We start from the raw sequence: 15,163 nt of genomic DNA, 5'->3' as shown, positions 1-15,163 counted from the left end.
TATAATGCAAATTTATTCTTGCCACAATATCACAGTTTGTGATACTCATATTATGAAGAACTGTCTGTTAACAGAATTTTAGATTCAGGTGCTTTCGAATATGACAATTTATAGTATTTGACAGTTTAGTTCTAATTATATTTAATCATAGAACCTTCCACATTTCTTGACAGCCCTGATAAAGATATGTAAAAAGTCTGCAGTAGTTACAATGACAATTCAGAAACATCCAACCTGTAATTGAATAAAAGTATATTTATGCGGCACAAAAAACCCCAATTTGTTTTTAAAGAGTTAAAGATTTTTTTAAACAAAATTAGTAGGGGCATCACTACTGCTACACATCTACTGTTAACATGGCACAGCAAAGATTTCCTTCACATAAAACCATCCAACCATCCACAAGCTCAATTCATGTGTGCTGTATGTCAATTTCGTCCTTAATAGCATCTTCCCTACCACAGGAGAGGCCAAACAGTTGGTAAAGAACATCAGAGACCAGACCAAATCTGCACAGAGCTGGAATAGACAGCAAGACCATCAGCAACAAGCGGGGGAGAAAGAGACACTGTTATTGAGAGTAATTCAATAAAAATGAAATACAGGATAGTCATCAACTATCCTGTCAACATGTTGCCTCATAGGGTCAAGCTAATCATGAAAAGGGGATTGCAGATCAGCTTACAGTACATGGTGGTAGTTTGTTAATGACCAGATCTGGGCTTATCTGCAAACCTTTCTTCGATTCCTAAGATAATCTCTAAATTATTCAGAGAAAGTCTTGAGAAATTGTGGTGGTCAAATATGACCAAAATCAAGATCTTTGGAATCAGCTTGACCCACTGTGTTTAGAGGAAGAGAAATGCTAATTATGACCCAAAGAAAACATTTTCATGGTCTAGCATGGGGGTGGAGATTAGATGCTTTGGGGCAGTTTGTCTGCTTGAGATAAATGATAACTTCACTGCATTACGAAGCCAAAGAACCGGGTCATATCTGACCTTAAAGAATATCCTTAGAACACTAAAGATGGGTTGTGACAATAGCATGACACTGACCTCCACAAACATATCAGTTGAGCAACAAGCAAGTGGCTAAAGAAAGAGCACAAAAAGGTCAAGGAATGGATGCAGCAAACTCAAGAGCTCAATTCTGCAGAAGTCTGTCAAGGAAGCTAAAACTTTGAGTTGTGAAGTAGCAGCCAAGAAACCTGGGTCTGGTTTAGAGTCTAAAAGGCAGAGCAGGCTGAAGTCCCTCGGGAGGCATAGAGTCTGTATTTAAACTAAATGGAAGACGTTTGTGTTTCAGATCTTCAACAAATCATTTATATTGTGCACAAGACATCATAAATCAAAACGTATTCATGTTGAACATGTTATATTTTTATATGCTCTTTTCCTGTGGAGTTCAGATATTATTGTTTACAGAAGAATAAATACTACTGCACCTGCTAAACCATAAAACCTTCATACGTCCAATAATGTCCTAAGCGCCTTCAGACGACTCGTGTTTACAGTAACAGAATGTCCCTAAACAGAGCAGCAAGGTGCTTAGTGAGTAAAATGCAAAGCAAGATGAAACAAATCACTCATGCAATCCCTTTGCTGAGTCTGATAATGGGATTCCTTTACCAGACTCATTGCGTAAAATGTACTCTTAATAATCCAGGGGGAGTGTGCACACGCAGGTCATCTGTTGTGCCTCACTGGCCAGGTGATTATCCAGAAGAGTTTCATAGGAAAGAAGGGGAGATGAGTGGGCGGAGCAGAGAAGATGGACAACTAAACAGATTAACTGATAGAGGAGTGACAGTCGGAACAAGGTGGAGAGAGGAGTGAGATTAAGACGGACTGTGACCCATACCGAAGGACCTCGGACACTGGAAATGGTACGAGTCAGCTTAAGAATGAGCAAACGGAACTCTTGTTTTTTAAATTAAAAACCCTGATTTTTTGTTTGTTTTTTATTTTTTGTATTAAAAGCAATCAGTTTATCTGGTAGGGCTGGCACAGCTTAAGTGTTGCCCTGGACCTGTTGAGGAAAACACACGGCCGGCGGAGGAGCACCAGGAGGAGACGGGCCGCCGGCAGGTCGAGCAGGAAGCTTGAGCAAAGGCTCCGTGGCGTGATGAGGACGGCCAGGCGTGCCAGCAATGTGGAGGTGCCCTCCTTTCTCCGGCAGCTGGTTAAAGAGACAGAAAAAATGGTAACGTTCTTCTTCAAAGGGGGATCCAGAGAAAGGGGCTGTGAGGAGGAGGACAATTTAGAAGACGAAGACGCAGTGCCAAGCCCCTACCTGGACCGCCCCAACTTGGAGAAACATGTTGCAGAAGGGGGCTCTAGTTTGGGGTTGAACTACGCTGTGGCCAGCATGCAGGGCTGGAGGGCTCAAATGGAAGACGCCCACACCTGTATGCCCCAGCTGAAGGGAGAACTGGAGGACTGGGCGTACTTTGCTGTTTTTGATGGACATGCAGGCATCACAGTGGCCCAGTACTGCTCCAGAAACCTTCTGGATCATATCCTGACAACAGGTACGCAACTAATGTTGATAATACCTTCAATGTGGTTGAAAATTTATGCAAAACGTACAGTTTACTGGGACTGCATGTGTTTATGGACTAGAAACACAACAAAACAAGTAAACGAGACCTTTGCAAGGGTTTAGAACAGAGTTGAGACATCCTGGAAGAATTTGAAAACATGTTTTGGCAATTCCATGAATTAATAAATGAGCCTCAAGTGCTTCTCCATTAACTCTTTGTTTTATGCCAAACCTACCATTAGATTCACAAAAAAATATTTTAAAACCTAAAAGTGGGTCCCAAGCAGCCAGTTAAAAAGTAGACAGCTAAAATCTAATGGATATTATAAAGTCTTGTTGACCCCCATAATTAAGTAATCATTGCTCCCATATGTGGTGCATACATTGATCTGAATGCCCAAGTATTGTTTTCAACAGGTGGGGTCAAAGCAAACGAGGACCCTGACCAGGTGAAGGAGGGAATCCGTGAGGGATTCCTGGGCATCGATCGCCACATGCACAAAATGGCTCGCAAGGACAGCTGGGACAGAAGCGGCACTACCGCAGCAGCTGTTATGATTTCTCCACGGTACATTTACTTTATCAACTGCGGGGACTCACGCACCTTCCTCTGCCACAATGGCCAGGTGGTCTTCTACACAGAGGACCACAAGCCGTTTAACCCGAGGGAAAAGGAGAGGATCCAGAACGCCGGCGGCTCGGTTACCCTGCAGAGGATTAATGGCTCACTAGCCGTTTCCAGAGCACTGGGAGACTTTGACTTCAAGGAGGTGGACTGGAGACCACAAACAGAGCAACTGGTGTCACCAGAACCAGAAGTGTACGAACTGTTAAGGACACCCGAAGACGAGTTCCTTGTGCTGGCATGCGACGGCGTGTGGGACGCCATCAGTAACGAGGAACTGTGCGCATTCATACGCAACCGTCTCCAGGTGTGCGATGACTTGAGAGACATCTGTACCCAAGTCATTGACCTCTGCCTCTATAAGGTGAGACGCAAGACCAACGTGAACTACACCATCACCAAGAGGTGTGAATATCAATATTTAATTTGTGATTAAGATGTAGATATAATATTTCAGTAGGAGCTTCTAAAGTAGATAAAAGGAAGAAAAATCAACAAATTTAGGAATCACACCATAAAATAGATCTAGAAATAAATATGAATAATTTAGCAAATCCTTCATTTCCTGTTGGCTTCTTGTATCAAATTTTCTGTAACAGATTTACTTATTTCATGTGTCATGTGTTATTTTGAATTAATAGGACATATATCCAAGAAAAGCTGAAATCAGTATCAGAGAGAATCTCTAAATAAAATGCTTAACAGTTTGATAAATGTAAGTATTTATCTGCCAGTGTTGTGATGTCTTTTTGGACATTTGTGGGATAGAAGGCAAATGATTTTGACATTTGTTTTTGTACGTTTTATATAAAAGGAAAGCAATATGGTTTACTTTTTGCTACCTAAAAATACATCATTCTAATTTTTTTTGTCCTGATGTTAATCATAACAACAAAGCAATAAATGGCACAATAGTAAGAAATCAAGATCACAATTCCAATATCTAATCTAACCACACAATAACAAAGTGGATTATTTCACTCATTTGTCCATTCATTCCCTTTTATTAGATTAGAATGAAAGAGAATCATTTAGCAACTCCCAAAACTGATAAAAGACTTTACTGTCCTATATTGTTGTCAGTCCAATACCATAATACAGATCATTTTAAAAGGCAAGTCTAGAATCAAGTGTGTCTTTCAGTATTTTTCTCGGAAGTGAACTTGCAGCAACTCACCAAAACGTTTACAGACTCCACTAGAACTCAACCAGTGGTTGTTTATAGTCTCACTAAATGCTACAGCAGGCAGCTTTACGAATCAGTGGCCTCACACTGAAAAAAGGTGAGCTAAGCAGGCTCTCAGTGACGCACCTAATTGTTACATAAGTGGATTCTACTCCTGGTTGACCGAAAATACCGATGAGCGCTTTGCCTGGCCTATATATAGATGCACTAAGAGATCCTTAAACATTAGGTTGGAGCAAGAAAAGCTGCACATGGTTGGGATTAACACTGAATGTGAGCGTGTTGACGAGAGCTCAGCAGAACGATGGAAGACACACCCCCTCTGAGTTTTAATCCTTCCCTCTGTGTGTTGCTATTTATTTCACCTGAAAAGGCTTTAGTGCATGTATAACACTTCCTGTTCCAGTTTCACCTTTATTTTTGTCCAATTTCCTCTCAGGGACTAATGTTTTTGCTGAAAGGAAGCTAATTTAATTCTACATCCTCTTGGTGTATTAATAATTTTGCACTCACCTGTATTAATAAGCCTTTGCTTCCCTCTGCAGGGCAGCCTGGATAACATCAGCATCATCATCGTGTGCTTCCCCGGCGCCCCCAAGGTGTCGCAGGAGGCACTGCAGCGCGAGGCAGACCTGGAGCAGCACATTGACATGAAAGTGGAAGGTGATTGGATGGCTTTGCAGAAGTTTTCACTAACTTTTATCAGACTGCTTTCCTCTTCCATGCATTTTTCATCTCAAATTGTTGCCTCTGCAGAAATCATTCAGATGATGCGATCCAAAGATGAAGACCCTGACCTTCTGTATGTGATCAAATTCCTGGCTGCAGAGGAGATACCGGGGCTCCCACCAGGGGGAGGCATCACCAGCAAGTGCGTTAAATAACATTGTGATTAATAATCCATAACACCGGCAGCTTTAATAAATCAAAGCAGAAATGTGTGAACTGAACCATTTCTACGTCTGTGTTTGCAGGAGAGACTGCATCATAGGAGCTTATCAGAAACACATCATGAATCTCAGGACGCAGGAACCTATGGTGAGCCATTCATGCATATCATTCAGTCATTATTGCTAGTTGGAACACAATTACTGCTTTTCAATATGTTCATGTTTTTGTCCAGTCAAAAATGACAAATATTGAGTAGCAAAACAAATTCCAAAATTTTAAAGTGAGAATTTTTGCCCTTCACAAGAATTAGAGGAATAATTCAAATCAACTAATGGTATTGGAAATGTTGGGAATAACTTACAATTTAGAAATGATTGATAATGTTTAGACGTTCCAACTGGACTAACTCACTGAATTGCAACTTTACAGGACATTGGGGGATCAGAGGAGGACTCAAGCTAACGACATAACCACAGAGTCAACACTGGCTTCACGTTTTACATTTTAGTTGAGCATTTAACCAAGAGGACAATGCTTCCTGTGATGTATATCCTGAATTTGTCCTTCATGTTTTTATTTTCTGGTCAATTAAAAGAATATATGGATCATACACTCAGTGTGTTGATTTTTGACAGTTTGTTTTGGTGACAAAGATTTTCTAATTTTTATGCTAACACTCAACTTAGTAGTAGGGTGGCAATCAAAGCTATGCGCACCTCAAAATCACAGGGATTTATGATGTAACCTGTGATTCAGTAGCAGAATTACCTCGAGTTCATACTGTCATCAATTATAATCTGGTTAACTACAAATAAACGTCAGCTGCCCTAGAACAATTTTCTACACTGTTGCTCATTGATTTTTTTTGGGGCCATTATTTTATACGGTATGGTTGGCACCAAACAGAACATTACCGAAACATTGAATATAAGTAACTGACAGCAACATAATTGTTAAAGACTTGCTGCCTTATACAGTGTTAAAGCCCAACTGTTCAATATGATTCTCCATTTTATATAATGTTCTTTGATGTTAGTTGTTTTTACTGTATTTGGAAAGTAATCTTGAGTGTTATGAGCTACAATATTACAATTTGAAATAAGGCAATAACATTGCAAAATGTGGAAAAGGTGAAGCATTCGGAATACTTTCCAAATGCACTGTATATGTATTCCTTCCCATTGCTCCACACTTCACAGCGATAAGGCATAGAAACTCTTCATATGAGGAGAGAAATGACAAATGATGGGACCCTGCTGATTTTCAAACCACACAGAAAAAAAACAGACTGCAAAACAGATATTCATTTTCTGTTTCTGTTATGTTACTCTTTTGATCTCTGGAAACAAATAGTTTTCTTGAAGTCTTGAGAAACAGGTAAATAAATAAGGAGAAAATGTTGAAGACACATTAACCATGACTGAAGACAGTGAGAGGTGGAGACACAAGGGGAGGAAGAGAGCGGGTTCTTTCCAGGAATTAGCCTTTCTGTAGCAGGTCACAACTTGTGCAATAAACTCTTTTTGTTTTGTGTAAACAAGTCCGTAACAGACAGCAACTTTCAGCAGAACAAGTGCTACCATAACTTATGCTGTATTGAAGTACAGTGTGAAAGCTGCTTCTTTATTCCCTTCAGTGATGTTTGTCAAATCTGAACTGTGAATAATTTAGTTAGGCTCACATTTTTATCAGCTTATAGTGAGTCGGTGATCTTTTTTTTCCCCAATCTACGACCAATGTCCAGGTACATCCCGGACATGTCACCAGTCACAAGGCAGAACATTGTCACAGGATAAACAACCATCCACCAACACACTTATACTTAAGTGTTGGACTTGTCTTTGACTAATATTTAAATTGGTTTCATGTTCTGAAACACATAAGTGTAAGATTAAGATGCAAAGAAAATAGGAAATCAGGAAGAGACCAAACACTTTTTCATACCACTGTATCATTAGTTTTTGGGTTTTTTTTTTTATAAATAACCCTATTCAGATGACAAAACATCCACAATAAAAGCAAATTTGTGCAGCCAAGCCTTGCTTTAAAAATCCCTGAAAGTAAAGGTGTATAATCATCCCTCCTTGCAAAAGAACTTCTCAATCATTAAAAGTCCAAAACCAATCATTGCCCATGGTGAGGCCAACGACTCAACATTAACTATAACTGCCTGGACTACAGTGTGAAAGCTGGAAGCCAGCTGGTGGAAAAAAGTTATTTTAAAAATCAGCTTTTTTCCTAATTTTACCTCTAGAAAACAAACCGTGCCCATTTAAAGCTGTCAACAGCCTACGATGGTCTTCAAGGAGCTGTCGTTTTCAGCAGTCATGGGGTTTTCAGAATGTGTTGTAGTGATGAGGGGACAATTCACACCTCTGTATTAATTAACTAAGCAGAGTTTGTATTTCACAGTCTGTCCTCTTGCCATATAAAATCCTGACAAGTCAGATCATAAAATAATTAGACTGATATTTTGCTACACCAGAAACACTGGTGGACAACAGAAAGCAGGAAGGTAAGGGAAACACTGGATCTTTTTGGAGGAAAAAAAGTGAGTATTGGTTGAGTTTTCCAGCCTATATTGATGACATCAATGAGGTCATCAATATAGACCTCATTGATGTTGCAGCTCATCAAAACTGTTATTTCCAAGTCTTCCAAACATTAGAGATCAAATTTTCCTTCTGCTGAACTGAGACACTGTTTTTAAAGACTAAGACTGTATAAGTCCAGCTAACGCTGTCAGGAAATGCCTGCAGATTTCCTGTGTATGCGTATTTTCTTATTAAGAAAGATCCTATTTTGTAGTATTTTCTGATTTACACCATTTGTATTGATACTGGCAAATATTTCTAAACTACCGGTGAGGTTTTCCAGTAAAGTTGGTTAATTTCAGCAGAAATGAAGTTCAAAGGGAAGAGAGATTGTTAATGAATAATTTCCAGAATACATTCATGTCAAATAACCACAGATAACTTACTAGTGTCTGTTTTAAAAACTAAGTTACTATATTGTGTCCAGGCTAAAGTAAAAATGATTAATCCTATGCAACGCTGAACAGAAAGGTGGAAAACGAATGGAAAACATACACAGATGAAAAGCGTACATTTTAACAACACAGTACCGTCCTGGGGAGGTGAAACGTTTAGAAACTTTCTAAGACAGGAATGTCGGCATGCAGAGCAATGAGGCGAGAAAGCTGAAGCTCTTTATTGAATATTACAGTTATATACGTGTTGGAGCAACAGTCAGACCACAATCACAGGTACATCTAAAAAAACACTAGAATAATGTGCAAAAGAACAATATCACCAGTGGCTGGCAGTGACAGTCAAGTAGACAGCTCTAAAGTAAGCAGTCTTGCATATAACTGTTTTTAAATCCATGCTATTCAACCTTTCTTTACTTTCTATATTTATAGCCTTTTGTTATATTTTATTTATACTTTAATTAATAGCTCTTTTAGCAAGCTTATACTATATTATACACTAGCATAGTTATTTTTAATATGGAGATTTTTCTTTTAATCAAACATACATTAATTGCATAATTTTTATTGTCTATATTTAAGTATTTGATATGAAGTTTGATTGATTTTTGTACTTGAAATTCCTCTTGAGCCTAAAAGAGGAACACCTGACCTAAAGAGGTGACACACGCGAGGCTCTGTTGTTGTCTAGAAAACATAAAACGTTGGAGGAAACCTCCGTGGAAAACGTTCAGTGTTGCCATAATAGTCTGAGTCACGTGACCCTCAACGAGCCAAAAATAAGTAAATAAACTGATTGAATCACCTGCGCAAAAGGCAGGAGCAGATCAAAGAAGCGTCGTCGGGTCAATGTGACCAGAGTACAGGCACGTTCAGTGATTTTTCAATCACATTCAGTGATTTTTCTTTTCCTCTTCTTTTTTTCTCCTGTGTTTTTACTAACCTGCAGCCGGGTCCACATGCCTCTGAGCGCGGGAGCAGAAGCTTGTCACGCCGGGTCGCCGGGTGGCGAGGGAGCCTCGGAGGCGGCTCCCCTGCTCCGCCTGGAGCCGGTGGGTCAGCGGCAGCCAATGAACAGGCAGCAGCTGGAGGCCGCCGCCGGGGGTCCCGGATGGAGGGCGGCGCGCTGTTCCCTGGTGGTGCTGTTCTGGCTGGCGTGGGTGACCATGCTCGTTGTATCCGTCGCCATCGTTGTCATAAGCCCGAAACCGGTTCCGACGACGCTGAAATGGTGGCAGAGGAGCCTGTTCTACCAGGTCCAGCCCGAGCTGAGCCCGCACGTGCGGGACGAGAGGTCAGGGGGCATCGACGGTAAGAACAAGAGGACGTGTGCAATTTTGAAACATGTTAAATTGGTAAATTATGCAAAAAAAAAAAAAAAAAAAAAGAGTAGAAAAAAAAGTTACGCTTTTTTATTCTAATTTACTGGATAGCAAAAAAATTATTATTACTATTATTATTCTTATTCTTATTATTGTTAGTATTCTTATTATTATTATTTGTTTGTACTGTTTTATGTTGCATCATTTTCATACAAATTTTTTATCAAAAAATAAAAATACTACTTCTGGAACAATATCAAACCTTGAGATGTTTGGGGGGAAAACAAAAGCCTCATTCACTCTTGAGCATGGTTGTGGAGACTTTGCTGTTTTTCTCTCGGCACAAATTCTGTGGCCGGTTTCGCTCCATTTAGACAGTTTTGAGTCTGTCACTGACTGCATGGTCCCCTTATACATTTGAGTTGCTTTTATTTCTCTTTCAACAATATTGAGCTCAAAATTTGCATCAGTGAATAAAAATCAGCCAATAGGACCCCTATCCTGTAATCATCTAGTTTGATACTTGATTCTATTAAATAAATGCAGACATTTTCTAACCACAGAGTGGAACATTCATCAAAGAATATTTGCTGAAAGTCACATGGCAGTCTTTTCTTCTCTCTTTTTTAAATGCATGATGGGTTTTTGTGAGTAATTTTCTGTTTCGGGTCACAACTTTTCACAGATTTCCATCTAAATTCAGGGCAATTAGCTGATCCATAGTGTGGGATTTCAATTGGCTGCATGGATTTCTAACTTGAATGAAAATCTTTGTCATTTTTAGGTTACTTTACTGCCTTTTAAAATGATATCTACCTACAAATGCTACATACCTACTGTGATTTATTCCCTTCCAGTTCATTGTTGGGGAAATGCCATGCAATCATGTTCAGTCTTAATGCAGGCAAATTTCTATTGATCTAATATTTGATACAAGTCAATTATTTTATTTGAAGCACTTGTGCCACCATCTAGTGGTCACAGAGTGAATGACATGTTGAAATTTTGCACCAACTTGTTTTTGAGACATAATAACAAACCAACATAGAGGGTGTATTATACATAAACTTATTTGATCAATTTCAAGATTCTGCTTAGCATTAGCAGAGTCGATAATCTACATAACTGAGAAAATTGCTATCATGCCCAAGGGAGCCTAACATCAATTGCATCCTACCTACATTTTGTAATCTACTGTAAGTTCAATGTTACAATTAGCAAGCTCTGTCTAATTTGGCATTTGACAGCTAAAACCCAGCATAATTATGTTTTATGTAATTGTAGAAAACAATCCAAGTAAATTCCAGCAGAGCTGTGCTGTCAGATTGGATAACAAAGAAAATCTAAAACAAACTGGCTAAAAAAAAAAGAACTGTTCAGTAAAGAATTGCATCCTAACTTAGTGAAATGTTAGTTGGTCCATGTGAGAACTGTGCAGAACGTCAGTGCAGACATCTTACAGAAAGCATCGTTGTTTACAAAAGTGGGTCAAAGTTCCTTCAGTGACACGATACAGGGCGATAAAGTCTAGACACAGAATATGATTGCTTCAAGATACTGCTAAATGTGCTACTTCAGCATTTTAGCTTTGGTTTGATGCAGAACATTTAAAATATTAAATGTCACAGACGGTGTCCCTCTTTGCAGGGCCCGAGGTGACTGTATTGTGACGGAAAAGAAGACGTTTTTGTTTTGGCTGAGGCTTTTTATCTACCAACAATTCACAAACACTGCTAATGCTGGCCCATCATTCAGATTGTAAGGCTGTATTTAGACAGAAAAGTTGTGTTTAAATAAATGAATTACCCTTCGGTTAAACTTCAGTGACTATCTATTTTCTCTGCAGCGGTGTGCGAGCACCTTCCCTATCTCAAGTCTTTGGGGGTTGGAGCTCTGATCCTGCAGGGTGCGTTTCATAAAAAGGCAACTCCAGCTGACCTCAGTGAGGTCGCTGAGGCCCTGGAAACAACGGCTCAGATCCAACATCTGCTTGCAGAGAGCAACAAAGCAGGTAAGTAAAAGGATTTGTAGTTCCATTTTTATTTGAGTTTTCCTGCATACACACCAACAACATGTTTGGAAATTTGGTCTTTCAGGTCTAAAGGTGATGTTGAGCGTATGTGAAGTGAATCTGCAGGATCAGGAGGAGACGCCCGGAAACAAACCGTCGAACCCTTCAGCTACTGTACCAGTGAAAACGATGCAGTACAAACAGCTCGTCACACCAATGTGCTTATTAACAGGCATTTTCTTTTCCCCAGGATGCATTAAGGTTCTGGTTGGAGCAAGGTGTGGCCGGATTTGTCATCTGTGACTCCGATGCAGCATATTCGGTGGAGGTAGATACGCTACTGATGTCTTTAATCTTGGTGCGAGCGCTATTCTCATGAATTTACGTTTTTTGTATTGAACGTATCAGACTCTGCTGGAGTGGAGGAGAGTCTTTGAGGAATTTAGCACTCAGCAGGAGGAAAGGTGCAACTTGCTATCCAAGTTCTTTTTTTTTTTTTTGCATTGCAAGATGTGCAAATAAATATGCAAGTCCATATTTTACTGCAGGATTCTGTTGGTAGAACAGACGTCGGATGTTCTGCGCCCACTTAATGCCTCGACTCAGAACCTTACGTTGGTAAATGTGGTCATGAGGTCCATCTTGCCAAAGTCGGAGCAGCCTCTCTCTGCTGAGGAAGTAGCTGAGGCTGTGGAGACGCGGCTGCAGACACGACAGGAAGACGGATGGACCAGCTGGACAGTAAGATATTTTTATGCAAGCTTATTAAGTCTAACTAGACTTGTCAGTGGTTTCCAACTGCAGGTCATGAAAACTACTGTGTAGTGACTTTTAGGTTATTCCCCTCCACAATACCTGGATGAAATGAACAACTTCCTACCGGAACCCTGGAGAATTACAAGGATGAGTCGAAAAGTTGTCGAACAATCTCTTTCAAGGTCTAGTATTAATCCCCCGCTTTAGGAATGTGAGTGTGTTTTGAATAACTGAAGTGTACAGTAGGGATTTTATAAAACTTTTAAAATCTACTTGGATGTGTGATTCTTTTTTTGTGGCATGTTCACTCTATAGGAAACCAGTGAAAGGATTTTAGAACAGGACAACAGGCACTGATTTGTTCTTAAATTGCTTTATGGTCGTCTGATGACATTGTAACATAGAGCTGTGCATCATCTGCATATTTATGGTAACTGATCTCATCTGTTTATGGTCTTATTATGTAGATACTAAATGGAAGGAGCCCCTGGAAGGTGTTTGGCCTTTTTTAAGGCAAGAGCTGAAATTGTTCAACACAGAAATAGAAAATTGCTGTATTTAAGGACGCTGGAAGATTTGAGTTATTTACTTGCAACTTTGGTATTTCCTTTCATTTCAAGCCTAAATGCTGGGACTATGTTATAATTTTATATCAGGTCCTGCAAAAAATGCAACCTGAAATCTAGAAAGAAATTTAGTTGCCATATGTTTTTATTACATTTCTACAAAGACTGGTTCTAAAACTACTTGTCATATATTTTATATATTTTTCTTGTCATTAGGTTTCTTTTTTTTTACCAGTATCAGAATTCAGTGGCAATAAATGCATTCATCCTCTTTGCAAAAGTTTTTCTTCTTTTTAAAACTTGAAAACAGAAATAAAATTGTGCCTTTAGAAAATAATATTTCTTATATTAGATATTTTTAAAAAAAATCTTTTTCTTTTTGTTTAGAAGGGGATTGAACATATTCATCTTTACATGGCAGAATTGTCTCGAACTTGTAAAGACTGCAGACCCTTGACATATGAGATGAACAAAAACACAACCCTTAAATCTGGTTGTAAATTATGTTTGGAAAAGTTAAGATTCCTCCCAACTCGTTTTGATTGTGGTGTTTGCATTCCAGTAACATTTTGTAACATCTGCAGGTTGGAGGTGAGGTGCCTGTTGAGCTGAGGAGGTTATTCCTGGTGCTGATGATGACTCTGCCAGGATCACCTGCTTTCAGATGCAGGGAAGCGATCGACCACACATGGGTAAAACCTTAGCAGTCCAGATGTTATGGGATTTAAAACCCAAGAGGCTCGTGTAAAGAAATGAACCGCTATTTCCCCCACAGAGTAATGAGATAAATGTGTGACCAGATTTCTTAAGGATTATTCTCACTGTTTGTTGCCAGCTGTATATTAAAAATGCATTTTATTCCCGTTCCCTGCACCTTTCAGGACAAAGAGTCAAAGCACTTGGAAGTTGCTCTCTTCTCCACTCTCAGCCGCTCCAAATCCAGAGAAGAAGCTCTCCTCTACGGCAGCTTGATGCTCCTCCCCTTCAACATCACCCACAACTTTTCCTCACATCCGTTTTCCAACTCCTCCGTTTCTCCTCGTCCCGTCCTGGCCTTCCTGCGCTCTTGGGGTTGCGTGCAGTTCCTCATTCTGCTCAACATGCGGCCCGAGCCACTCTCCCTCGATCCGGCCTGGGCTCCCGGCCTGCCTGAAAAGGGCGTGTTTGTGGCCAGCACGGGAATGAACCACGTGGGTTCGACGTATCTGCACTCTCTTCAGCTGCAGCCTTACGAAGCCGTGGTCATCAAGCTGTTTAACCCAGGAGGCTACTCGTAGAGATTTAGCTGTGTTGATTTAATTACCAGGATATGTTGTCATAGTAGCAGGATTTTAAACATCTGGCTCATGTGCTGTGAATACCCGAGTCAAGCTTTCTGTGCTTCTCCAAGTTTAATCTGTTGGATGATGATTTAGTCATAAAAACATTTCTGCAGAGTTAAACAGATAGTTACAGGTATAGTGAACAGTTTGCATTAAGGTAGACCAAAATAACATTTTAGAAATAAAATGAATTTCTCTTGGTTATTTCACTCAGATGGTTTACATACAAATCAAGAGCCACATCCTCCTTATGTAGCTAAAGTATTTTTGCTTCAAGCCCTTCATGTGATGCTTGTTCGCCAAATAAACTTGTGGTAATTTGCCAACTTTTTTGTTTGTTTTTCTAACAGTTTTGTCTCTATAAAGCAACATGCAGGACCTTGGAAAAATATTCACACCCCTTTAATTTAGTTTGAGATTCAGCCATAAACTTGGTTGAACTTTGTGAGCTGAAAGGAAAAAAAAATCGAAACTTTTATTTTTTACTTTACAAAAATCTGAAAATTGTTGTTCTGTTTCAGCCCTGCTGAAGAATGGTGCTGCCATCACCATGTCACCCTGGGAATATGTTCCCAGGCATTTCAAAATCTGGATTTTGAAATATTGTACAGGTTTTTTTGCAGCCATTTTATAATATGTGATATTTAGTCTTTTACATACAGATTGAACAAAATGCAGTGCAGTTTGTGGTTATGATGTAGAAAGTACAATAAGTTTGGACACATTTTGCAGTGGACAGTGTTATAGATGTACCTCTATAACACTGTTATAGAAAATATTTCATTTACATTCAGGCAAATTTGACTGAAAATCTTTGCAAAATTTTGTTTTTTTTTTTGTAAAAAATTTGCCTTAAAATATGGACCCACGTGTTTGTTTCCCCCCAAGCTGACATAAATGATCAACACGTTAATCACTAACTTATCCTTATTGATAATCACTGGTTTGTTG

At 39.5% G+C, this 15,163-nt stretch overlaps 2 protein-coding genes across 4 annotated transcripts; both read left to right on the top strand.

The window, feature by feature from the left end:
- Positions 1 to 1,767: 1,767 nt before the first annotated feature.
- Positions 1,768 to 5,990, top strand: ppm1na (protein phosphatase, Mg2+/Mn2+ dependent, 1Na (putative)). 3 transcript variants are annotated; one of them, XM_055027921.1, is made up of 7 exons: positions 1,773 to 1,888; positions 1,983 to 2,533; positions 2,962 to 3,533; positions 4,901 to 5,018; positions 5,112 to 5,226; positions 5,330 to 5,393; positions 5,676 to 5,981. In XM_055027921.1, the coding sequence occupies exons 2-7, from the start codon at positions 2,128 to 2,130 to the stop codon at positions 5,706 to 5,708; spliced, it is 1,308 nt and encodes a 435-aa protein (XP_054883896.1). In that variant the 5' UTR covers positions 1,773 to 1,888; positions 1,983 to 2,127; the 3' UTR covers positions 5,709 to 5,981. The 3 variants fall into 3 exon arrangements, with proteins under 3 accessions (XP_054883897.1, XP_054883896.1, XP_054883895.1); XM_055027920.1 differs by having other exon boundaries at positions 1,773 to 2,533; XM_055027922.1 differs by lacking the exon at positions 5,330 to 5,393 and having other exon boundaries at positions 1,768 to 2,533; positions 5,676 to 5,990.
- A 3,199-nt stretch (positions 5,991 to 9,189) lies between these two features.
- si:dkey-202g17.3 (4F2 cell-surface antigen heavy chain) lies at positions 9,190 to 14,538 on the top strand. The gene is made up of 8 exons (XM_055027919.1): positions 9,190 to 9,546; positions 11,404 to 11,568; positions 11,654 to 11,742; positions 11,819 to 11,896; positions 11,977 to 12,032; positions 12,117 to 12,309; positions 13,475 to 13,582; positions 13,772 to 14,538. Exons 1-8 carry the CDS (start codon positions 9,195 to 9,197, stop codon positions 14,165 to 14,167), a joined length of 1,437 nt encoding a protein of 478 aa, XP_054883894.1. The 5' UTR covers positions 9,190 to 9,194; the 3' UTR covers positions 14,168 to 14,538.
- The last annotated feature ends 625 nt before the right edge of the window (positions 14,539 to 15,163 follow it).

This window comes from Poeciliopsis prolifica, unplaced genomic scaffold (assembly GCF_027474105.1).
Source record: "Poeciliopsis prolifica strain line A6 unplaced genomic scaffold, Auburn_PproV2 SCAFFOLD004, whole genome shotgun sequence".
NCBI lineage: Eukaryota > Metazoa > Chordata > Actinopteri > Cyprinodontiformes > Poeciliidae > Poeciliopsis > Poeciliopsis prolifica.
This window is presented reverse-complemented; position numbering and strand designations above follow the sequence as displayed.